The 25221-nt window shown below is 44.2% G+C and overlaps 2 protein-coding genes across 3 annotated transcripts in view; one reads left to right on the plus strand and one right to left on the minus strand.

The window, feature by feature from the left end:
* LOC137904656 (tubulin beta-2A chain-like) overlaps positions 1-16105 on the plus strand; it is a 32607-nt gene extending 16502 nt beyond the window's left edge. The window contains exons 5-14 of one of the 2 annotated variants that reach the window (XM_068748858.1): positions 1248-1375; positions 2625-2727; positions 3875-4110; positions 4889-4921; positions 5641-5764; positions 6138-6552; positions 11913-11960; positions 12634-12742; positions 13805-13915; positions 14761-16105. In XM_068748858.1, coding sequence (XP_068604959.1) covers positions 1248-1375; positions 2625-2727; positions 3875-4110; positions 4889-4921; positions 5641-5764; positions 6138-6552; positions 11913-11960; positions 12634-12742; positions 13805-13915; positions 14761-15845 — 2392 coding nt within the window. In that variant the 3' untranslated portion in view covers positions 15846-16105. Of the gene's footprint in view, positions 1-1247; positions 1376-2624; positions 2728-3874; positions 4111-4888; positions 4922-5640; positions 5765-6137; positions 6553-11903; positions 11961-12633; positions 12743-12928; positions 12938-13804; positions 13916-14760 lie in introns of those variants that run through there. The other variant, XM_068748859.1, reaches the window with a different exon arrangement.
* Positions 16106-17461: 1356 nt separating this feature from the next.
* On the minus strand, positions 17462-24511 carry dsg2l (desmoglein 2 like). The gene is made up of 15 exons (XM_068748375.1): positions 24458-24511; positions 23785-23907; positions 23238-23393; positions 23007-23148; positions 22755-22918; positions 22376-22510; positions 22099-22284; positions 21736-22013; positions 21515-21657; positions 21212-21433; positions 20591-20821; positions 20288-20415; positions 19849-20172; positions 19209-19760; positions 17462-18947 (listed from the first exon to the last, which is right to left on the minus strand). The coding sequence occupies exons 1-15, from the start codon at positions 24509-24511 to the stop codon at positions 18507-18509; spliced, it is 3279 nt and encodes a 1092-aa protein (XP_068604476.1). The 3' UTR covers positions 17462-18506.
* Between the last annotated feature and the right edge of the window lie 710 nt (positions 24512-25221).

Consider the following 25221-nt stretch of genomic DNA (forward strand, 5'->3'; position numbering starts at 1 on the left):
AGTAAAGAAAATGAAAATACAAGTCACTCACCCTATAAATAAACAGGAGAGCTACCTGGACTGCTATCACAATTAACTCGTGCCTAACACAGAACAACAAAGTCGGGCTCAAGCAGCGGCCATTTCATACCAGCTCCACCAATCAGCAGCCAGCACCTGGAGAGAGGAAAAAAACCCTGTAGGGTGGCAGCACCACCCTCAGGCAGGGAGGAACAACAGAACAGCAGAATCCCACATAAAATACCCAGGGCCATAACAATACTACAATAAATATCCCCTTCAGTGAACATTGAGTATTGCAGTATAGATTTATCACAGGGTATTTGAAGCCTTTGCTTTTTTCAGTGGCACAGTTGAAGAACAAAGGAGGGGGGGGGGGGGCTCCGTTTAAACGGTACTCCCTAATCTGATCAAACACCCAATACAATGCTCTCCAGTCGCTCTAGGACACATAAAGCTCGATCGATGGGGGGGTGGATGGGGTTTCCCCCACAAGGACTCTGAGCAGGAGAAAACCTGACGCGTGTATCGGAGTCCAGTCGCCTGAGGACGGAAAATGCTGAGTCAGGCTTCACAAGAGCATTGTGGGGAATTTCACAACCATCTTGGATTTTTTTCTTTCTTTTCTTTTTGGTTTAAGAATGGGCCAAAATCAGTTTCATGCCTGGGTCACATTAGTAGTTGGCGAGTTGGCAAAACAATTTAAATCCACTCCAGCGTGAGACGCCTCAGTTTGCGTGCACAGACTTTTGTCTAATCTTCAAATCGATACATTTCTGCAAGGAGAAACCTGACCACTCTGAGGGAGCGTGTGCCACATAATGCAATACAAGTACCAGATAACAGAGCGTAGCAAGTAAAAGCTGTTCTCACGCTGGCTGTCAGACACGCACTTGTTTATTGTTCCCGCTGTCGAGAGATCCGGTTCCCCTAATGTGCGATCTAGCAGCCTGTGGAGGGAGTCTGAGTGTGTCTGAGTGAAGATTAATGGTCTTTAGAATCATTTATTTTGCATTTCAGAAATTTCTGTCAATTTATTTGTTGTTCACAGCATTGTGCTGATTTCCATGTCGAAATGGGCTGAAGTGTCACGCTGGTTAAGAAAACCAGGATTCGGGCTCATGCTTACCTGATTCAGGAGCGATTTAATCCGCCTCTGCTGTGAGAACTTGTATTAATGTAGGCTTGCTTTGTTTTCTGTGTCTTATTGATGGTGGCATCCTCTGTGGTTTTCCTTTTTTGTAAAGGGTCTTCCCCGAGTCGCTGCGTTGGCTGCTCGCCACTCAGCAGTACGGCCGATCCAAGTGGATTATGGGACACATAGCGCAGAAGAACCGAGTCAACTTGGAACTAGATGCTGATAATATCCTCACAGGTAACACTAATATTAAGGAAGTCTGCATTTAGGGTTGCTTTGACATTTGCATCGCTTTCGTTAATGCTGTGATCCCTTTAACTATATCTAGTGATGTATAGTTTAAGTTTATAGTTTAAACTGCAGGTGTGCTTGGATGCTTCAACCCTTATTAACTTTTAGTCAAAGAAAAATCAATGACTTGAGTTTTCGTGGTCGGAGGTCGAGGTCACTGTCGCCTCACAAATCTTGCCGTAACCCTCGATAAGAACTCTTCTCACAAAGGCGTGATCTGTGATGCCATATAATAAGCTGTAGCATTTTATGACAAGGTCAAAAGATTTCATCACCGTAACGTCGGAACCTGAAGGCGAGATCCGCAACATATTTGACATTTGATCAGATACCGGTTAAGAAAAGTGGCAGCGTTGAAGTGCGAGTCATCATTTCCATCTTTGCCCTGCCTTGACTTGCTTGTATTATCCGTACACACGGAAACATGGCGCCACTGCTGCGTAAAGGTTGAAGGCGGAGCCGTGAAATTGCCTGCGCTTTTTCAGAACCCGTGTACCGCTGCGGCGGCGATTGAAGCACATTGACGTGGACGCAAATTTATCATAATTCTTTTTTTTTTTATAGTCACTTGCTGTTCCCGGCGCCCTCAGCAATATTTCCTCCGTTAAACAAATTGGCACTAAATACAGTGCTCGGCACTGCATTCTCTTTGCACAGCAGTTTTTTCAAGCAGCGAAGCGTGACAGATGCATGTTCAACGAACGGCCGGGTCACCCGTGGAGAACAAAGGAAAAATCTATTTGCATACAGTGGAACTCAGCGGGGATGGGGGGGGGTTACTCAGTGGTTACGCAACTGGGTCAGGGAAGCACCGGAAAGCTTGAAGGTAACCTTGAGGCGGTGGCGTGAAGTGCCGCCGCGTGACTTGACTGATGATTCATACAACACCTCGCCGCAAAGCGAGTGTTTGTAGCAACCGTGGCGTCTGATACCAAAACAGCAATGTGTGTGCTGTATCTCATGGGGGGGGGGGGGGCATGTTGCTCTCAATAAGGGAGAAGTCGGACCTAAAAATGTGACATTATTGTAACTCAAGTCTCGCAAACATAATCTGGGTGATGATGCCACTTTATTCCAGATTTAGTTGGTAGCATATGTTTATGGGGACATTTTGGACATTCACTGAATGAACACCCACAATAAAGTGTTTATGCATTGGCAGATAATGTTTATGCATGTGCTCTTTTTTTTCCAGAACTGCAGAGAGCGCTTCATTTGAAGCCCAAAAAGACCACCATTGTGAGAATGGTCCGGACAAGAAACTTGTGGAAGAATATCGTTGTGCTCTGCGTTAACTCGTAAGTCTTTGACAACCGTTTGGACATCCATGTGTCAAATTCCGAGCGTGAGAACAGAGGAGTAAAAAAAAAAAACTGGAAGTGTTTGTGTGAGGCGAGGCGATGCCAGTCAGGCGCGCCATCTTGTGCAGCCGAGACACCGCTTTTGAACTGGAGGCTCAATGCAGCATTGATCAGTCGACCTCAGTGCTTTTGTCTTTCCATATTTGTGCTGCACTCTCTTTTCATCTCCAGGGGGAATCTCTCCTCTTCGCCTGAGCCTTCAGCTGGAGCTCAGTAGTCCCCGCTGGAGCTCCGTCTCACTGCAGGAGTCCCTGACTCCCCGAGTCAGCATAAATTTTACATGAGCTGTGTCCTTATGAAACATTAGAGAGCCAGGGGAGTGTCTGCTTGGGTTTTTCTGTGTGCTTGTTGGGTGTGTGTGTGTGTGTGTGTCTGTGTGTCTGTAAGTCAGTGTTTGCCCATCTGATTAACTTAAGATGATAACAATAATGGTATAAATTATGCTCTCTTCCACCTCCTCATGACATCTTTTGAATTTGCTTGGCTCTTTACCCTCGCCGAAGGGGAGGCGAGGGTATTGCAATTGGGTCCGTTTGTCTGTTTGTTTGTTTGTCTGTCCGCGCGCATAACTCAAAAACTAGTAACCCAATCGACTTGAAATTTTTACACAAGCAAGGTTCTGTCCGTGGCTCGGTCCTCCCCGAGAATGCCGTTGATGGGGATCTGGATCCAGATTCTAGAATTATTTTTACATCTGGATTTGTGCCTGTGCTGTAACGTGGGAGTGTCACTTTAAGAGGGAGGGACACGAATGGCATGATGGGAAAAAGAGTCCAGAAGGACTCTTGTAGTACGTTCCGGAGCGGCAAGCGAGAGCAGGTTTGGCCCCTCTGATCCAGCCCTGTTTACTGTCTCACAAGATCGAATAGTCTTTTGGAGGCGAGGGTCTGCAATCTCTGATTGTCGTTTTCTAGTTTTTCTTTGCGTCTCCTCCCTTTGTGTTTTATCCCTCCCCTCTTTTTTTTATTGTTTTAATTAAATCAGCCTTTATTTATTTTCTTCCCTACCACACATACATTAAATGAGTTTCACAGAGTTTAGCCACTGCCATCCTTGACATGTCCTCCGTATATTCTTTGCCCAGGCTAACCGGCTACGGCATCCACCACTGCTTTGCCCGCAGCATGATGGACCCTGAGGCTCAGGAGACGACCATGTTCCATAACTTCTATGCAGACTATTACACCATGGCAGGAATAGCGGTGGCGTCCGTCCTGGCTCTGTGTCCGGCCGTGGGACTTATGGGGCGACGAGGTGGCCTTCTCATGTTTATGATCATCACTGCCCTGGCATCGCTGCTGCAGCTGGGCCTGCTCAACCGTGAGTGCTTTATGGGGGACGTGTGTGTGTGCACATTTATTTTTGAGTAACCATGTTAGAGTTCCATTTTGAGGAAAGGATTGAAACCGATCAGTAGTCTGTAGAATAAAATGGTAGAATTAAATGACAGGGTGGCTAATTATTATTATGTTATTTTTCAAATTTCAACACATGCCATCAAAACTATTTTCCACATGGTTTTAATTAAGCTGTAGAGAGATGCCGCTACATTACATTCAGTGCTTTAAATATAGGTTTGACCTCCTTATAAATTATTTTAAATAAATTCTCCATATAATTATTTTTATACTGTAAACAATATTCTTATTTTTATAACATTGGTTTCAATCATCTTTATAAAGAATGAATTGACATCAAATCCTGACTGTGACGGTGTATTTTTTATAAGGGCATAGTTACTTTTAGTGGTTTGTAATGAAATGTGTGAGCGTGGCTTAAAAACTGCCGCTTTAGTCAATGTGTGCCGAAAAAGTGCTTCAGATCAAAACGGTACACGAGTCAGATTGTTTGGTTACCAGTGAGTGCGACTTAATGTTTAACCCGAGTCAACACCTCAAGGTTATGCTCATGTTTCACGATCCCATTTGAAGTTGTCGATGATGTAACAGCATGCTTGACCTTCGTCGCCCAACATGTGTGCGTGTTTGCGTTTCTAGCGGCTGACTCCGGATATTCTGCCTTATCTGACTGTGTGTCATCATAATTACTGTTGTGTTTTCCCACTGACACTTGTCTGTTAATGTCTCTCATTCTCTAGTGCTGGGGAAGTACAGCGTCCAACTGAATATAGGTAGGATCTCTGCTCTTTGACTTGGGTCCATAACCTGATCAGCTTCACGTTTTTCAAAGTGTGAATGAAAATGTTTCATCTGCTGCACGATTTTGATGAGGTTTTAGAACATGTCCTGCTCTGAACCTATTTATACAGTTTTTATCATGTTGCAATCCTAAAAAGTACTCGAGGCACCGATAGTTCCTCTCTGACTCATTCTAATAAAAGCACCGGATACCCACAACATAGTATGTGGCCAACAATTATTGTTTAGGTTTATGACTTACATTTTCTCTAGCAGACAGTGTGAAGTCATAAATTATTTTTAAATTCCCGTCTCATCAAATCCATTCATTGAAATACATTCATCCTATTCATTCATTTTCAAAATCAGACGGTATGTATTTTGTGCAGATTTTCTTTTTTTTATCATTCTGATTAGACTCGAGCTCCGTTATTCAAGATACCAATGGTGATAAACCGATCTTGGAGGAATCAAGCCGACCTCTGGTCTCTAAGAACGTTTCACACGAACCAAGAATTTAGATGAGGCAGTAAAATCCTCAGACAATGACATCTGTGAAACCTAAATGAACTTTTTTTTCAAATTGCACCACTTTGATAAAACATCGTCCTGTTTAACACTTTTAAGCCCCACCTTTAATTGTTAAATGCACATGTGCCGCACAGATGACCAAGTGTGAACACCTTATGTGTGTCTGATCCTTTTTCTGCAGACAGCTCAGACACACTGAAGAAGAACTTCTCCATCGCCTTCTCCATCATCGGCATGTTTTCCTCCCACGCAGTCAGCAGCTTGAGCATCTTCTTCTGTGCTGAGATTTCACCCACTGTGATCAGGTGAGCGTTACTGACTCGCTGGGATTGGATCCTCTGAGGAGGCTGAGTATGTAAAGGGGGGGGGGGTGGGGGGTTGCCCCTCTGTCGGTGCTCCAACGGTGGCCTCTTGTGGACGAATGCTGCTGCATTTAGAGAAGGTCATTGGGCGGTTCTGCAGCACTCTCTGCTGCTGTTTGATTATATCGCAGTGCTACGTCAGCAAGGCATGCCACAGAAATAAGGCTTTCCTTCTGACAACTACTTTACATGATAGATCTTCATGCTTTAAATGTGGCCGGCTGCGACGCCCCCCTTAATTGGTTTACAGGAGATGTATGAGATGTTTTTCTGCATGTGTGACTATAAATCATTAATGTTCTCCATCTCATGGCAGGGGCGGCGCTCTGGGCCTGGTCCTGGCCAGTGCTGGGTTTGGCATGCTGACTGCCCCCATCATGGAGCTGCACAATCAAAAGGGCTACTTCCTTCACCACATTATCTTTGCCTGCTGCACTCTCATCTGCATCATTTGCATTCTCCTGTTGCCCGAGACACGCAACGAGCCCCTCCCTGAGACCGTGGCCGACGGTGAGAACTACACCCGGCAACCTCTCCTTCCCCCAAGGAAACTTGGAGAACAGCGCCTCTTGCTGGCCAGGTCCGAGAGCAACAGGGACTACGCCAGGGTGCACGACACCCCGCTCCACGAGGCAGCCGCCACTGTCGCATCCACCATGGACTCCACTGCATCTTCGGCTGCTGATTTGACCGCTGCTGCCGCTGATACTTCTGCTTCCGCTGTCAAGGAGGTGCACCCTGACAAGCCGGAGACTGAAGACCCCAATGGTCCCTCAGTTTCATCTTCATCCACAGATCCGAATACAGCCCAGGGTAACGATGGCATCATACAAGTTAGTAGAGATCACCCTCTGTCTTCCACTCCTTTGCACAAAGCTCCATGTGCCACCGACCCGCTGTTATCAGATGCAGAGGATGCTTCAGAAATAGGAGATGATTCGGCGATTCCTAAACTGAATGACATTATTTCTTCCCATACCAAAGCGTCGGCCACTACCCCGCCAGTAGACTCTTCCACCCCCACTGACCCTCAGACTGGGCCTGCCCCCTTATTGATCTGCACCACACCCATCATTGAACCCAGGCCTCGTTCTACGCTCGACTCCCCAGACCCGCCGGCTGATGAGATTGAGGGTATCGCCCCAGAAATTGACCCATCTCTGCCAGAGGACATTCATGTCGTGTTAGCAGACTCACCGGCTCCATCCGTGCATGACAGTCTACCTCCATCCCCGACTCACTCACCTGTTCCTGAACCCCCTCCATCCATTAGCTCCCTCCCCGACCCCGAGTTTCCCTGCCAGGTTGAAATAGTCGATCAAATTAAACCTCCTCCTTCCACTAGAGACTCCCCCACACCTCCCGTCATAGACTCCCTGCCTCCATTGTTAGACTCTAATGCTCCCTATGTTAATAATACATCTCCCCGCTCCCCTACTCCTCCAAGTCCAGTCACCGTTTCCCCCTCAACCATCCCCACCTCACCTATAGACTCGGGCCCTGAGCCCTCGGTAGACTCTCTGACAGCCCCTGTAATAGATACGGACACCACTGCGCCGATTCCTAACATTCTCCCCGTCACAGAAATTGGCCTCACAACGGGCTCAGCCATCGAGATAACCCCAAACCTTATCCAGCCTGTGCAGGAGTCGGCTGATTCGGCTCCCACAGTTTCAGAAGAGGTTCCAGATTCAAGCTCAGCAGAGGCAGGGCCTCCGTCTCTAATAGACTGCACTGTCTCCTCCCCCATAGACTCCGGTATCCTTTCCATCAGGGACAGTGACTGCACAGAGAACAATGCTATCAATGGCGCGCCGTCATCATGATCTAGTGTTGCAGCAAGGGAAGGAGAGGCTTTTACGGTTGCCGTGGAAGCAACCAACACAACATGAATAATAAAGAAGGGGGTGTGTGAGCTTGTCGAGCTCCAACCGCAGGCTGTCCAACCACTGAAGTCTGTCCTCATCCTGGTGTTGAGCAGACATGTCTTCGCTACTGTACGTTTCCAGTGTCCTCACTTCCTGCATTTATCCCACGAACGAGACAACGCAAGTGAGAGATGCCGGAGGCTGATTTTTGTGACGGTATCTTCTACTATTTCTGAATGTCACTGGAAATCACCAGCCAATAGACTACTTTGATTTAAATGAGTGAGACATTTGAAAGAGACTGACAACTACACCCACAATTGCTGAGAGGACTGCTGAAAAAAATGCAATCATGCTAAAAAAATATATATCGGTGTCTAAAATATTTGTGCGGAGTTTGTTTGTTCTCCTCGTCTCTGCGTGGGTTCTCTCCGGGTTCTCCGGTTTCCTCCCACCTCCAAAAACATGCAACTTAGGTGAATTGGTCACACTAAATTGTCCATGGGTGTGAATGCGAGCGTGAATTTAGAGTGTCTGTGCGTGGCCCTGCGATGAGCTGGCGACTCATCCGGGATATACGTAGCCATTCTGGGATCTCCAGCATAACCCGCAACCCCTAGTTCAGATAAGCGGCTGAAGATAAGACGATTACGATCATCCCTTCTTCAAGGAGATTAATGAATGAACTAAAATATTTGTACAGTACAAAATTGTTATGCCTTATACCCGAATGGACAACAATTCTGAATGTTACAAAGTATTTTTTATTTTATTATTGGAACAAAATTAATTTGAGGGATTTTTCTCAACATAACGCCAAGAACTACTCTGACCAAAATTAAATAGACAGTGCCAAAAACATAAATAAAAAAATGCGGAGACAGTATTAAACTGAATCGGACCAATCCCATTCCAAAGTTTAGATCTTAATGTAATAAATAGAACTGACAGATGAGCCTAATTGCTTTCATCATGATGTGGGTCATATTGGAGAAAAGAAAGACGACGCCTTGTCGGACGGAAGGAACTTATTTTACCAATCGTTTCAACCAATTAACTTTAAAGTGGTGATTTGTAAATGTGGTATTGTAAGTAAATGCATAAGTTAAGTTTGAGTTTTATAATTCAAAGTATTTTTGCAATAATAGCCCCGTGACCTGTCCTCATTGTACAAACCGATGCTTAATTGTGACAGTATTTGTGGCACCCTGGTGCGATGGCATCTTATTATTTGCAAGTGAGTCCATAAGTGGAATGAATTGTGAACTCATCAGCAAATAAAAACACACTAAAGCAAAAAAAATTAACAGAAAACGAGCCAATTACTAAACGGTGGACGCGACTGGCAGCTGTCACGGCGTTGTTAACCCTTCATTGTGTTTCCCCACAGCATGCCTTGACATCGACATAGTACACGTTACCACACTCAAATGCACAACTATGTTTACCTTAAGAGAAATGCAATCTTGTCAGATTGACATTTTGGAATACAGGTGAAGCCCATGATGAGTCTGTTCTGCTTCTCTTCCGAAGCCTGTATCCAGCTGTGGAATATTTGACTTAAGACTGCGTGTAACTTGAAGGTTGCAGTTACGCACTGGAGGTCGCGATAGACGTGAGGAAAAAGATCGATGACCAGGGACAGACCACTGTTTACATCAACAATAATAATAATAATAATAATAATAAATAACTACGTGATTGTCAAACTTAAGAGACAACTAAATGATGTCTTATAATTTCAATTGTGATTAAACTCACTTTGACTCATTGTATTGCATTTATCCAGGAAGTGTTGCTGATTTATTTACAATAAGTGTCATTCGGGGACCGCATCAGTCTGGAATGGAGACTTCCTCTTTGTCTTTCATCCCATGCAGTGCAACCCCCGAATGGTCCAGCAAGCCTTGGTCGCTTCAATTCTAATGCAGCTTCAGAGCGGGGAAGCTCTGTTTTTCCATTTAGTCAGCCGGGAACTTTTAATAGATCAGCAAATCAACAAAACTTCCATTTAGTGAAAAATTCATGTGAACTTTTTTTTGTTTTTTTAACATACACATATGCCATGCTGCTAAGCCTCAAAGCACAATGCCCTACAAACATGTGATGTTGATTTTTTATTTTTATTTTGCCTCAAACATTTCAGAAAGGGAAAATTGAGCGGGATTTTTAATGCAGGGCAGAAAGGCATGAACTTTTGCAATAGGCCGCGTTTAATCCACTTTGTGGCACAGAGTGTTGACGCTGGATTGAATAAGGAAATCTTGGCGTCTGCAGTGGCGACTGCAGTGGCACATGAATCAGCACACTCGTCTGTTAGTGATCACATCTTTGTCTGAGTGTGTGTGTGTGTGTATTGCATTAAATTGAAATGCATCGCCAAAGCTCCAAGCAAATCCAGTGTACTGTAATGCAGCACAATAAATACGTCCATGTCTTCTCGGAGAAGTCCTGCTTCCACCATCACAGCTATGTCAGGGTGCTGATTGGCGCAAATTGCATCTGCAAGCGTTTTATTTTATTGAAGTAGAATTCAAATTATGAATCGGTATAAAATGCAAACCAAAGCAATGTGTGAAAAAATAGACCAGCGGAAAGTGGAAAAGCAAAAATAAAAAAATAACATTGAGTCATGCCTTTGTAAATACTTAAAGGTCTAGAGACACGGCTTCAAGTGAAGGATCAGATGATCGTTTATGAACTGTTGAGTTGTTCTGAATGTGTGTGTTAAAGTCTCAGACGTGAAGTGTCCAGTGTTCCCATTGCAGGATTTGCTTCTCTCGCTAGTCAGACTCATTTGAATGAATGTAAAAAAAACAACAACAACAAAACTGGAAAAACATGGATTGTATACCATTTAAAACATTTTGACTGTTTGGTTTCATTTCATTTCATTGGTTTGTTTTTGTTTTTTAACAGACATAATGCACTTGTATATAAGCCATACCTGTTGTTAAAATAAACCACTATTTATTGATCAGCTGTGCATATCAGTGAGCCCTTTGTTTTTATATTTCATAGATCTCTGACTGTCACAAAAACAAAACCTTTCAGTATTTTGTTATACATGAAACTGCTATTTGTCTTGTTTTGGACAAAAATATTAATCTTTATTTTGAGCATAGAGTGGTTCTTCAGACCAGTGCTTTAAAACTATTACGGTATACATATTTAAAAGCCATATACTGGAGTGGTGGATTTTGCTACCTTGCCATTGAAAAAACTTTTGCCCATTAAGTTTGCTTTTGAAGTACATTTTACAAACATTTTATTTTGTCTTTGAGTACATTGTACATATACATGTATATATATCATGATAAAGAATGTATCTTTGTTTTTTTTAATCTTTTACATTCCCTTTAGCACAATTTTGATATTTAAAAATGAAGAGCTTGTATACAACTGAGTTTGGGGACAAAGTTAACTTCTAGTAGCTCTTACCTTAAAATAAATATGTTTGTTGAGCAAAAATAAGAATTAGAAAAATATTTCCATAGTTCTTGATGACAATTTCCCTCGGAATGAAGGTGATTTTTGTCAACGAATGCCATCATGGTGACAACACTGATGTGTGTCCCCTGGGTGCAAAGAAACTCCTCACACTATTTTTTGTAAACTAGTTTTAAACACTCAGACTAATTTTAATGGCTTCAACTTCAAACTAACCCATCCTGGGATGGCTCCTGTAGCTTTAAGATTTCAATCCGTAACACGCACATTGTACGTTTTTTTCTTCGTCTAACTAAACCGTGACCATTTCTGAGCTCAAACTTATTCAAATGACTCATCTGAATTTTAAGTGACGTTTTCAACCTTTTGTTAGGATCAACAGCCTCGTCATAATTTGAACCAGCCCAAAGCATTCGTGATGAAGAAAATATTTCCAGCCGGTGAATGTCGTACCATTACCTTAACAAAAATATTCGTGTATTAAAACCCAAGAGAAAGGTAGAACAGACTGATGGAGGATGGAGGATGACGCGGCAAGATGCTCTGGTCCACTGCATCATAACGGGGCGCTCCTATTGGCTGACTGGGTCTGGGGATGTCGGGACGCTGTGTGACGTCATCTGAGCAGCAGCGCGTTTATCTCTCGCTGACTCAACATTTCATCCTAGAAATGAGACGAGTGCCGACTTTGAGGACCACAGCGGCGAGAGACTGAAGACGCGACGCCGCTAGAAGACGCTCTTTGGCCGCATCCGCTGGACATCATGAGGGAGATCGTTCACATTCAGGCTGGACAGTGCGGAAACCAGATTGGGGCGAAGGTATAATTGTGTGTGATTTATAAGGACGTGTTTTTTTTTTTTTTTTTTCAGTTAATAGGACGGAGTAGGGCGGCACGGTGGCGCAGTGGGTAACGCTGTTGCATCACAGCAAAAAAAAAAAAAAAAAAGGTGCCAGGTTCTATTCCCTCTCTTATATGTGCGGACTCTGCATGGTCTCCCCGTGTCTGCGTGGGTTATTCGGCTTCCTCCCACCCCCGAAAAATAACCGCATCTTAAGTGAATTAGTCGCATCAAATTGTCCGTGGGTGAGATGCGTGTGTATGTGCGTGTTTGTTTCTCTTTCGTGTACCAGGCAGCGGTCACGCACGGAAAAGAACGTGCGGCAGAAAAAGAAAAAAAACAAACAAACAAGGACATTGATTCTAGTCAATAATTATTTTTTGGCTTATTTTTGTCTTCTCGGGGACAATACTGGATAAATAAAAAGTTGTGGGGTCGATTGTTAAATGTTTTGTGCAGGGTGCGGTTCGTCTGGGCCTGGTTTGGGCGCGGAGTCAGGTGCTGCAGTGACGTGTCCTGTTGCGTGTGCAGATGCGCAATTACTAAAATAAGCCTTGACGCGCATGTGCTTTCACGCGTTTTCACGTCATTAAATCTCCATCCAACACCTGAAATTCAAGAGAATTCTTGATTTGTGTTTGTCTCATCCTAGTTCTGGGAGGTGATAAGTGATGAGCATGGCGTAGATCCTACTGGGAGTTACCAAGGTGACAGTGACCTGCAGCTGGAGAGGATAAACGTGTACTACAATGAGGCATCGGGTAAACAATGATATTTTAAATACACTATATCTTTGCATCTGTTTAATTTGGCACACGCATTAACCTTGCATGACGTTATTATACCGCAAATGGAAAGTGAGACAGCAGGAAACAGCAAGGACATTGATTCTCGTCAAATGTCTCTGTTCTCTGTCTCCTTTGCCCCCCCCCCCCAAATCTCTATAGGCAGTACAGGTATCTGCAGTCTCTCCATAGGCAACTATACATTTGCTGTGCCCTTGTCTGGGTCTTATTTTAGCCATGAGTCATGTTAAATGCAATTCATGTTATTATTTTTTTTGTGGCAGCTGTGCATTAAAGGCTGAGAGTGAGTTTCAGTATTCAGCCTCTGGACTCATCATGTCAGAATTAGGACAAGTTAGAACAGACCTCGATTCATGTTTAGTGAGGATTAAGATCGGCTCTTATATATCCCGGGCTGCAGGCCTAATCGATTCTTTGTTTCCATGTTGCGTGCTGATGTCAGCCTCATCCGCCGGGTCGCTATTCTGTCCTGACCGAATGGACAGGACAGAATAGCGACCTGTCCGAGGAATGATTAAAATCTCTTTGATCTTAACGAGCCACGGCGGGGCTGCGTGCATGCTTGCACGATTATGAGAAGACATTTGTGCACGGCACAACGGACATCTGACATCTTCCTCTGAACAGGATTTGCAGACGTCGGCATTTTTAAAAGCCTAACTATAGGCTAGAATAAGTAGTGCAAGCATGCCGAAAGGGTTTGCTCACAAGAGGTGTTACAGGAAGAGAGGAGGGACAAAGTAAAGTGAGGGAAAAACAGCAACAGAGGGCATCTGTGAAGATTCGCAGTTAGATCTCTGTGTTGAATAAAATCAATTGGGCTTGTGAGATATTGTGTCTTCAAGTCTCTCCTTTCACGAAAGAGACGTTCGCCCAAATTATTACACCACCCTCTGCATCATTATAGATCAGTTTACATGATGCGCCTCATATCACACACGCTGAGACTGTCAGTTCCTTACTACACCCTCCCATCCACTCTCTCTCCCTCTGTCCTCTGATACTTTTCCTTCACAGGAAGCAAATTCGTCCCCCGTGCCATTCTGGTCGACCTGGAGCCAGGAACCATGGATTCCGTTCGCTCCGGGCCATTCGGACAGCTATTCAGGCCCGACAACTTTGTGTTTGGTGAGCGAACCAATAAATCCTGCTGTCACCCGTGTCTTCCTGATGCCACTGCACACCCAGTCAGCAGCTGCTGTCATATCCTGTCAAGCTGTGCTTCGCTCGGTCGGAGAGCACTGTGCAGTATTTTACATTCCCTTTTGCAGCCTCTTTACAATGTGCTGATGCGCTCACAGTGACTCAGCAAAAAAAAAAAAGAATTGATGACACATGGGCTAATAAGTTCCAGTAGCAGATGAGTCCATTTCGTCTCACCAAAAAAAAACACAAACTGAAAAGACTGTCTTTAATCTTCCATTGAATTTAATGGGAATGAATAAACGAATAGCTCTCCAGGAATATGATTTACCTCAGAGTAGCATCTAAAATAAAATAAAAAAAAAAGCAGTGGAAAAACATTTCCTTTTAGTCTAATCAAGCCTTTAAAAGCAGATTAAAATGGTGCCAGACTGGACATAAAGCCAGCATTTACTTCTCTAGGAGATTCCCAGTGAAACATTGATTGATTTAAATGAATGAAAGTGAAATTAAAAGGGAGTTCTGCTTATTCTATAACGATAACTTTGTTGTAAAATCAACATTTTCTTTATAACGTCCATTGATAATTGATGAAGGTTGCCGTAGCTCGACTGAAACATTAATAGAATGAATTTGACTTCAGTCAAAAGCTTTTGAGACTTCCCTAAATTCCAAACTCAGTGGCACAAGAGGAAAAGCCACAGATCCCCAAAAGAACTCGCATCGACCACAGATATTACTTACAAATCACACCTTCTGTAGCGCACGCCTCAGCAGACAGCCGTTTGTTGAACGTGCTTTTGTCTCCTAACTTTGCATGCGTCATGCAGGGCAAAGTGGAGCCGGAAACAACTGGGCCAAGGGCCATTACACGGAGGGAGCGGAGCTGGTGGACTCGGTGCTCGATGTGGTGAGGAAGGAGTCTGAAAACTGCGACTGCCTCCAGGGCTTCCAGCTCACCCACTCGCTGGGTGGAGGCACAGGCTCGGGGATGGGCACGCTGCTCATCAGCAAGATCCGCGAGGAGTACCCCGACCGCATCATGAACACCTTCAGCGTCATGCCGTCCCCGAAGGTGTCCGACACCGTGGTGGAGCCCTACAACGCCACTCTGTCCGTCCACCAGCTCGTGGAAAACACGGACGAGACCTTCAGCATCGACAATGAGGCCCTGTACGACATTTGCTTCCGCACCTTGAAGCTAACCACGCCCACCTACGGCGACCTCAACCACCTTGTGTCAGCCACCATGAGCGGCGTGACCACCTGCCTCCGCTTCCCGGGCCAACTCAACGCTGACCTCCGGAAGCTGGCTGTCAACATGGTGCCCTTCCCTCGCTTGCATTTCTTCATGCCAGGCTTCGCGCCTCTCACAAGCAGAGGCAGCCAGCAGTACCGCGCGCTCTCCGTGCCGGAGCTCACGCAGCAAATGTTCGACGCCAAGAACATGATGGCAGCGTGCGACCCTCGCCACGGACGCTACCTCACTGTGGCCGCCATCTTCCGCGGCCGCATGTCGATGAAGGAAGTGGACGAGCAGATGCTGAATGTGCAGAACAAGAACAGCAGCTACTTCGTCGAATGGATTCCCAACAACGTCAAGACGGCTGTCTGCGACATCCCCCCCCGTGGCCTCAAGATGTCCGCCACCTTCATTGGGAACAGCACGGCCATCCAGGAGTTGTTCAGGAGGATCTCGGAGCAGTTCACAGCCATGTTCCGCCGCAAGGCCTTCCTCCACTGGTACACCGGAGAAGGCATGGACGAGATGGAGTTCACCGAGGCAGAGAGCAACATGAACGACCTGGTGTCCGAGTATCAGCAGTACCAGGACGCCACTGCTGACGAGATTGGCGAATACGAAGAAGATGAACTAGAAGATGAGGATGACGGTCGTCATGGCATTCGGCATTAATTTTTGAAACCACTGATCTGAAACTATGACGAAGCATGACTGTCTGACAAATGCATTGAGAAAGTAGTACTTTGTTAAATAATGTGATGTGCAGTAGTAAAAGAGTCCCGACTCTTTTTGACCGCCGTCATCGGCGGCGTTAGAACCTGAGGAATGTCTTTAGAACAGCCATCGTTTCTCCATGCCATGCTTTCCCAGCACCAAACGTACAGCCTTCGCCCTGACTGAAAGTTTTTGCCACATCTCTTTCAACATGTACTCAACATTTCTCTCTCTCAAATCTTGAATAAAAGATTCAGTCCTGTTAATACTGTCATGTTTTTATTGATGGTTCCACAGATAATAAGGGAATAGAGATAAATGAGTCAATAAGAATGACTCATTTATCACTATTTTTTATTTCCTTAAGATATAGATCCATCATAGATGCTTTTTTTTTTTTTATCTTAGTGGTCGACTGACTCACCGTCCAAACAACCAGAATGAAAACCAATGACAGGAGAACAACAAATACCTGGCATACTGTCATACTGACAGCATGAGAGCGAGGTGATGAGACTCGCAGTGAGATACCAACCGTTGAAATACTTTCCATGGAGTTGAACTATGCTCTTTTTTTTGGGTCCACGCCCAGTCACAGCTGTCAAAGCAGGAATTTTACTGAAGCAAATGAGAAAATCTGTTTCGACATGACTGATGGCTAACATTTCAAGACTCCATTTAAATAAAATAAAATAAAAACCCTGCAGAGGGAGTAAGGAAGTCCTTTGTTTTTTTACCCTGTTTAACCCTTAGAAACGTTTCTCTTTAAATGAGAGCAGCAAAGTCACAGTGGAGTAACAGGTTTGATCCAAGATGTCAGGCCAACTCAGTGATGTCTTTAGAATTCCAAGTCATATTAGGCAAACCCTCTCTAGACTGGAGATGATAAAACTGATGACGGGCTCAAGTTAATTCTGTCCAGAAGCCATCCTTACATTAACATGTCTTATTTCATTCTGCAGCAGGGATTCGACGCTTACATACACTTCCTGAATCAGCATACAAATGAGCTTCCTCAGCACACCATCGGACACACCCATCTGTTGACATGACTGGATGTCTGACACCTGAGAAAGTGGTAGAACATGTTTGATGACTTTTACACATCTCCTAAGTTCAGTCTTCGGTTCTAGTTTGAGTAAACCCCATTTTTTTAAACTTTACCTTTGTTTTTGAAGCATAGGTTGATCTTATCAGCATGCAGTGAAAAAGAAAACATTCCACTGCCTACTTGAAGATCCTTCAGGCAAAACTCGTTTGACATTTCATCTCACTGAAAAAAGCCTGTTTTAACTTACTACAAGGAAATATGCGTGATGCTTGGAGCGTTTTCTGTTACATGGCAAACCTAACATTCTGTGGCTGGATGGTTTGTCTATGCAAACAGTTGGAGTTTCTAATATTTCATCATTGCTCAGCTGATAGATTGTAAGGATGCAAATCAATATGGGGGATAAGAGAAAACTTGTGGGCCTGTTGTGTTTAAGTTCAGAGGCAGCACATACAGTAAAATTAGTTTCTAAAATAAAGCATGGCGGAACATATGATTCTTTCAGTAAAGTTGGTAGCTCTGCTGATTTAAAGTCAAAGTTTATTTTCTATTTCACTTAATTTTGACAATTGTGCATCAATGCATGAAAAAATTACAAGAAAAACATCACAGGTCCAGAACTGCAATTACGCTACTCTAGCATTGGGTTTCATAGCAACACATGCAGCAATCATTAATACAGCATATTAGAAACCAGAGAAGAAAACACACATATAAAAAAAGAAAGGAAAAAGTGCCAAACCAAATATTTTCAGTGCTTGGAAAGCTTATCCTTGATTACTATCCACATACCCAGTGCACCCACCCACAAACACACAATATAAACAACTGTAAAGTCTGTAATCTTATGGCACAAAAGTGATTTGCTAAAAAAAGTGATTTTTGTTTCAACAGGAATGCTTGCTCTAGAGATTAGATTAGAGATAAGGTTTTATTTTTGTATTTACTTTACCCGTTTCTGCCCTGAAGCAAATGTGGACTTGAAATGCTTAAAGCGTTCTCAGGGTTATCATTAGCTGCTCAATGAGTCAACCAAAAGATTGAGGAAAAAGTCAAATCATGATAGGAGTTATGCAACGCCACAAAGTACATTTTGCTTTGCCCAAATTCTGTAGTGTTATGCAAAGTATACACTTTCAACTCACAAACTAATGTTTGTAAATCCAATATTTTTTATGGCCGTCTCTACCATGCAGTCAATACTATCTTTGAACTACGGATATAACCCGATAATCAGAGATTGGATCCTAAGTTCTGACTGCATGCATACATCAAAAATACTGATATTAGTGTGACTGTTGTTCTTGATATGCAACTGCAGCTTTGTGTGGTAACCTCCGTCACCACTGTGTGAACGTATGAGCACTGGCTAATATGTAAGGTTTTGTCTGATTGATAAGACCACAAAAAGCACAATGTAATGCAATACATTTTACAAAAAGTGTTATCACTACACTAAATGGACTAAAAATGTTTTACGTTTCATCACAATCCGTCTAGTATTTACTGATGTGCATTTTAGAACAGTGAAATATATTGTGACATTCGTGCACATATTTAATATAGTTTTAAGCCCTCGTACTAGACTGAACATTTCTCTCGGTCACTGACACCTTCTTACGTTGCACAACCACTTTCTGACTTCCTTGCAACTTGGGTCTGGCTGTAAAGGTCAAGTCCACCGATGGACCTGCAGATTCTTGCGAACTCTGCGTTTTTGCGTGCCTACCTTGACGCCTGAGCTCCAAACCTTGTTCTGCCGACCCACGTTCAGTTTGAAAAACACCCTGTGTTAAGTGCACAACTTGCTCTCCACCTGAAGACCCATCCTCTACCAACACTTGTCTCGCCCTGGAGATGGTTCCATGCGAAAGACCTTGTGCTACTTGCCCTGTCACCCCACCCAATCCAGCTTGAGTATCTACAAGGACCACACCCTGAGAACTTTGGAGACCACCAACCTGCACCACCCCCTGACTAAGTCCAATTTGTCCTATTTGACCCACTGCCTGCTGCAAGCCCTGTTCTGCTGACCCCAGTCCAGTTTGAAAAACACCCTGTGCTAAGTGCACAACTTGCTCTCCACCTGAAGACCCATCCTCTACCAACACTTGTCTCGCCCTGGAGATGGTTCCGTGCGAAAGAACTTGTGCTACTTGCCCTGTCACCCCACCCAATCCAGCTTGAGTATCTACAAGGACCACACCCTGAGAACCTTGGAGACCACCAACCTGCACCACCCCCTGACTAAGTCCAATTTGACCCACTGCCTGCTGGGGGGCCCCTGCCACAAGTACCATACGGTTTTGGGGCTCGACTACATACATGGGTGTGGCAGCATAGTACATAGTGGGCTGCTGTACAAGCAGTGGCTGACTGGGAACCATAACTTTATTCTGGACGTGGACCTTCGGAATAGTGGTTGAAGCTTGGGCTTGGGACTCCTGGATGATGTTGGAGGAATCAAACATTACATTGGAGGTATTGATGGTGTTGATGTTGACATGGTCCCTGTCTTGAAATGTTTCTCTGTCAGTATGGACATGTGTGTGGGTGGATATGGAGGGTCTGTAAGGAGACACGGGTCTGGGTGGAGATACTGAAACCCTTGTATCCATAGTCTCTGTGACCAAAGCTGACCCGTGACAGATCTCAGCTAGGGTTTTGAATTTAGGCCCAAGGTCATTGAGGAAGGCAAGGTCATCATTATTGTCTAGAAGGCTACAGCAACCTACAGAACCTGCCAGAGACTCCTGACCTTCATAGTCATAGGCCAAGAAACTGTCCTTCTGCTGGAATTGCTGTGCAGCATGGCTGGATTTCTGCAAACAGAAACGACACATGAGTTTTTGCTTAAAACAATAAGACTTGGATCAGATTGGACTTTTCTATGACTTTTTGTGCACTCACACTTGAATAATACTCCCCCAGGAACTCATCAGACAAAGCCATCCCGTCAAAGGCCTCAGACCTGTATTTGTCAAACAGATGCTGTTGTCCAGTCAGCATCGCACCACCTGAGTAGTCCACCTCCACTCGCCCGCTGGACTGATTATACTGGTTGTAAAGGTGCATGTCCTCAGCTGTCATGGTCGAAGTATTTATGCCATAACCAGCACCTCCTCCTAATTCAACCAGCCCCCCGAGGTACCCTCTCTCCCCATAGCCATGGATGTTTTTGGCCTTCATTGTGCCAGCACCAACTTCCACTGGGGCATGTAGAAGAGGAACTTTCTGTGAAAAAAATATCAGCTTCCATGAATGTTTGCAGCATTTTAGGCCAATTTACACGTTTTCTTAAATGAAAATTGTCTCCCCATTGAAGCCGTGACTAAAGGAATCGCCTTACCTTGTCTTCTCCCTGTCCTTCGGTGTGGTACGAGATCAGTTGTTGTTTTGTATCGTACGGAATGGGCTTGAAATTTCCCATGGCAGCAGCACCTCCGCACAGGCAGAACAGCAGCAGGAGGGGCAACACTGGAACACATAAACGAGTCATGATCCAACACCTGCAGAAAATACCTGGGACCCACCCAAGCTTAATAATACCTCAGAGCACGCCACAACGTGTTCGGGCAAGGAGCTTTGCCAAAGAAAGTTATTGATAATCCAACAAAATAAAAGAGAGAGGAAAACCCACAATAATACTCACACAGGAGGAGCAGCAGTCCCAGGAGTAGAAGAAGAACCCCTAAAGGGCCTAGACTTGAAGTTGATGTACTATGTGGCACGCAGCTTCGGGTGTTTTCATCGCAATTACACACAATTACATTCATCACTTGATCGTCAACACACGACTTCCCCTGCTGGTCTTTGATTTGGACCGCCACTTTGTAAATGCCTGGCCACAAGTTTGATTGATCCCGAAGAATGACGGAGGTTTCTGTAAAACATTTTTACAAAATGACCCAGATTTTAAAATGCACTACAGGAGTTAGAAAGAACTTTGGTACCTCTAGTCTAGAGCTGCTGCTCTTTATACTAAGGTGATCAAACCAATGTGGTTATGCGATGGCAGACTTTTCACTTGTAACAACAGGATATGCACAGATCGGACTAATGACAACAACGACAATTCCAGTGCAATGACAAAACTCGGCAACCCTTCCCAGCAATTAAACGTGTGAATAGCAAGTATCCTGACTCTAGAATGGAACGCATCAATGTGAGGATTTGGAAATGTAATATTTGAAAACCCTATATACCAAATGTATCTATTTTGAATACAAAGCTTGAAGAGGCTAAATGGCCTAAGCTGTAAATGCACTCTTACTATTAAGTGGCTCCTCTATCCAGTCTCCATCGCTTCTGCCGGGAATCACAGTGAACTCAAACGGGGCAGAATTGGGGAAGTCGTCCTCATCTATGGCGGTGACGTAGATGGCATTGTCCTCGAGGCACATGGTTTGAGATGTAGAGGTCAGTGTTGGACAGTGATCATTGAAATCCTCCACCTGAATGGCTATGGTCCCTGTGGCCGTTTTGGAGGGACTATCTGAAAACCAATAGAAAGTGAGATTAATAACATTAACCCAGGCTATAGAGCAATGAGAACTTGAGGACTAACAGGACTCACCGTTGGTGATGCATATGATTTGGGCATAATATGTTCCATTGATCAAGTACTTGGACTCTCTGTCAGGCAGCTTATTGAGCTTGATGTCTGCTGTTTTTTCATCAATACTCAACCAGTTGTCTTCATCATGTATTTTGGCATACCTGTGAACATGAACATCCAGAGTATTAATGCGAAATGCATCAAATCGGAGCCGCATCCGTCTCTCCCTGTCTTTTTACCTCACGTTGGTGGCCGTCTTTAGCGTGTCGCTGTCGATTGCGGCATAGGTCGCGATGGTTTTGTAAAGGGAAATGGAGGAGCTGTCTTCAGAGAGAGTCACCACTTTCACACTTGGATGGAAGCGTGGACCTTCCTTCTGATTGGCCACATTGATTTGAATGGGATAGGATTTTTGGGCAATGGATCCTCCCTGGAATCCGCTGCCAAAGTTGTATTGTGCTTTGTTGGACACAGCCACTCCCAAGTTGACCACCTTTAGCTCCTCGTAGTCCAAGGCCTGCAAGTGAACAGACGTGAAGGAGAAAGTTCCTGCTAGTGCCTTCCTTACTGCTTCGTTTGATCCCACAGACAGACTATTTTACCTTGCGGATCATGATGACTCCCTCATTGGTTTTAGCATCAGTGGAGATGCTGAAATACCCAGCCTCATTCCCGGAGACGATGTCAAAGACAGCGAGCCAGTTGTCAGTGTTAATCAGATCCATGTCAAGAGCTTTGATCCTCATCACCTCCGTGTTGATGGTGTTCTCTTCCACACTGCCTTCATACTGCCAAAGCAAAGCAGCAACAGTGGCTTGAGAAATTCAGTCAAACGCAATCACACAAGCCATGAAGGTCTCAACTGTGTCTCTCACCCACCGAGTCTCTTTCCAGAGTCGGAATATTGTCATTTATGTCCAGGATTTTGATTTCAACTTCTCCGCTTCCGGTGTTTCCTCCCGCACGCCCATCAAGGTCTGATGCTTTTATCATCAACTTATATGAATCTTGTCTCTAAAGAAAATAGATGAGATGGTAAATTGATCAATATGTTCTCATTTTTAGATTGCAATATAATAATAAACAATAAATAATAATAATAAATTATAAATTATATATGCAATAAAAAAGTTACATATATATATATTTATATTCTCACTGACAGGTATCATTAGAGTATGTTAATGGTGAAAGATTTACAGATCAACAGCTCTGTTGCATTAGCTGACAGGTGAAGAGATCCAGGACAGTGACTCACCTCCCTGTCTAGCGTGTTCTGCAGAACCATGACATCTCCGGTCTGAGAGTTGATGAAGAACCTCCCTGCCGAGCTCCCCTGCTCCACAAGGCTGTATCTGATCTTGGTGTGGGCCGTGTTCTCCTGATCAGCGTCAGTAGCAATGACTCTCATTACAGTGGTACCTAGATATGAGCAACACTCATGAAATACATCAGGTCAAAACTATTTTTTGCTACCTCACATACACTTCTAATAGATGCCTCACAATACCTTCTGCACTCGACTCGCTGACAGAGCCGACCTGGTTTGCCGTAATGATCGGCGGACAGTCATTCTCGTCCAGAACAGTAATTTTGAGGTCAATATCCTTTTCTGCCATGGTTCCGTCGGGATATTTTGCTTTACCAATCAACTGCAAAAGAGAGATGTGGCTTCTAATTTAACGCTTCCTCACTGTGAATCTTAAAAACAATGCTTCAGATTTTACGTAAGCCATCCTACATGATAGAAGGGGATATTTTCTCGGTCAAGAACGCGGTAGATCTTCACAAAGCCGGTATCCGGTTCGACACCAAATGTACGCACAGGCGGCTGCTCAACACCAGGCCCAAAGATTTCGTAGTATATTTTCGTAAAGTTCTCCTTATCAGAGCGAATCTGAAAAACAAAATCAGTGAAAATGTAAGGAAAAGTTTAATGTGACTTATTTACATGGAGAGTTTTGTTTTAAAGCAATGCACTTAATTTCTTGAAAAATCTTTTTGGGGACTAAAGCAATCACACACGTGTCTATGTTAATGTTACAGCAGCAGCAGCCAAATACAATATCAAGATGAGAAATTAATCCAGATAATATTCTGGCGATTGAGTCTCGATACTGAGATGATTCAGAAAAGATGCATTCATGAACGGCTTGAGGGATTTGGAGGATAACCTGTGAGGTGGGAACAATTACCTTGAGAATGGTGCAAATTATATTACACAGGCTGCTCTTTTATAATTCTGAAGAGTGGGAATATTTGCTTTTAACAAAAGAAAAATGACACACCCTCGCAATACTCCTCAAGCCCGTGTAATCGTGGTTCTCCTTCAGCTGTCTGGGAGCAGAGATCCATTCTCTCTTCTGCCTCTGCAGCACCGCTTGACTTCCTCCAGCCCACACTGGAACGAGCTGCAGGTAAAAAACCAGAGAGAGGAAATACTAGATCGTCCCTCATGCAGCTCATGTATAAATTATATGGTAGCTACACACAGTAAAAAAATAAATAAATTAATTAAATTAAATTAAATACATGTGTAACCTACGGAATGTTTTTGTTTGATGTCAATAATGATGTCAATAAGAAGAAAGGAAATAAAAGAAAACAATACGTTTATTCTCTTCTTATTTTTCCTTTGAAAAGAAGAAAAGTCTCTTTAGATAAAAGCCTTTAAACATTTTTAATAAAATTGGGAGACACTTGATTTGACCTTTAACGGCTCTACCCCCCCCCCCCCCTCCCCCCTGTGTTTTAGGGGGAAAGATCCCACTGCTGGAGAGGAAATAAAGAAATATACGATCCGTTGCCATGACGCGGAAACTGCGCACGGACTCTCTGCTTTAGTTTAAATCGCGCTTTAGGAAAGTTCGCCACAGGACAGCCACACCTGTGTTTGCGATCAGTTCATTGTATAGCTCTTAATTAAATGTGAATCCAGGAGCAAAATCGTTTTAAACCTACCGCGAAGAAGAACGCCAGAAGCGTAAAGACGCAGCATTTCAGCAGTGGAGCCATTGTTTTGGAAAAAAAAAACAGACTTGTTAACTTCTTAGTCCTCCTTCCGGAGCGTCAACTTTTCTCCGTCTCGCCCGGTCCTCCGTCGGTTTCGTTCAGACTTTGACCCTCGGAGGTGCGGCCAGTTCTTTTTCTTTTTCTTTTTTTTTCAGCGATAGGCGGTTCTTCTCTCCGTTTGGTTTCTCACCGGCTACTCCTGATAACAGGCGGTGAAGGGAGGAGGAGGAGGAGGAGGAGGAGGAGGAGGTGGCGCGTCCGCATTTCATTGCTGCGTAATGTTTCAGCGCAGCCTGCTTGTTTCTAGGCTGGAGAGAAGGAGAGACAAACAGATTGGGTCGGAACCAGAACCAAGAAGCTGGGGTGGTCGTGTGTCAGTACCGTTTTATGAGTTAGGGGGTTTATAGATGTCAAACAATAAATAGAATAGAAATCCTTCTCGGACTTCACAGTACGGGGATCAAATCCAGGGACGTTGCTGAAAAGAAAGCGCCACTCGGGCAGTGATAGCCCCCCCACCCATTAATCACCATCATCATCATTTCATACAGGAACCCAGCAGATCAACAGTGGTGAATGCACCTCCGTAAAGTGGGTCTGGCGACACCTCTGGTGAAATCTATTATTCAATTATTCAGTTTAAATTGTCTTGTCGTCATTTTCCACCTACGTTCTCACTCGTCTGTAAAACTTGACCCGTGCCTGTGAAATTC

Source organism: Brachionichthys hirsutus, chromosome 15 (assembly GCF_040956055.1).
Source record: "Brachionichthys hirsutus isolate HB-005 chromosome 15, CSIRO-AGI_Bhir_v1, whole genome shotgun sequence".
NCBI classification, from domain to species: Eukaryota; Metazoa; Chordata; class Actinopteri; order Lophiiformes; family Brachionichthyidae; genus Brachionichthys; species Brachionichthys hirsutus.

What these genes read in the sequence shown, in the direction of transcription:
- dsg2l (XM_068748375.1), bottom strand. Translation starts at nt 24,511, where the DNA reads ATGGCTCCACTGCTGAAATGCTGCGTCTTTACGCTTCTGGCGTTCTTC. An exon ending in TTCTGGCGTTCTTCTTCGCG is followed by an intron (nt 23,908 to 24,457) that starts GTAGGTTTAAAA and finishes TTTTACCTGCAG; the next exon opens with CTCGTTCCAGTGTGGGCTGG. An exon ending in AAGGACAGGGAGAAGACAAG is followed by an intron (nt 20,173 to 20,287) that starts GTAAGGCGATTC and finishes TTTTTTTCACAG; the next exon opens with AAAGTTCCTCTTCTACATGC.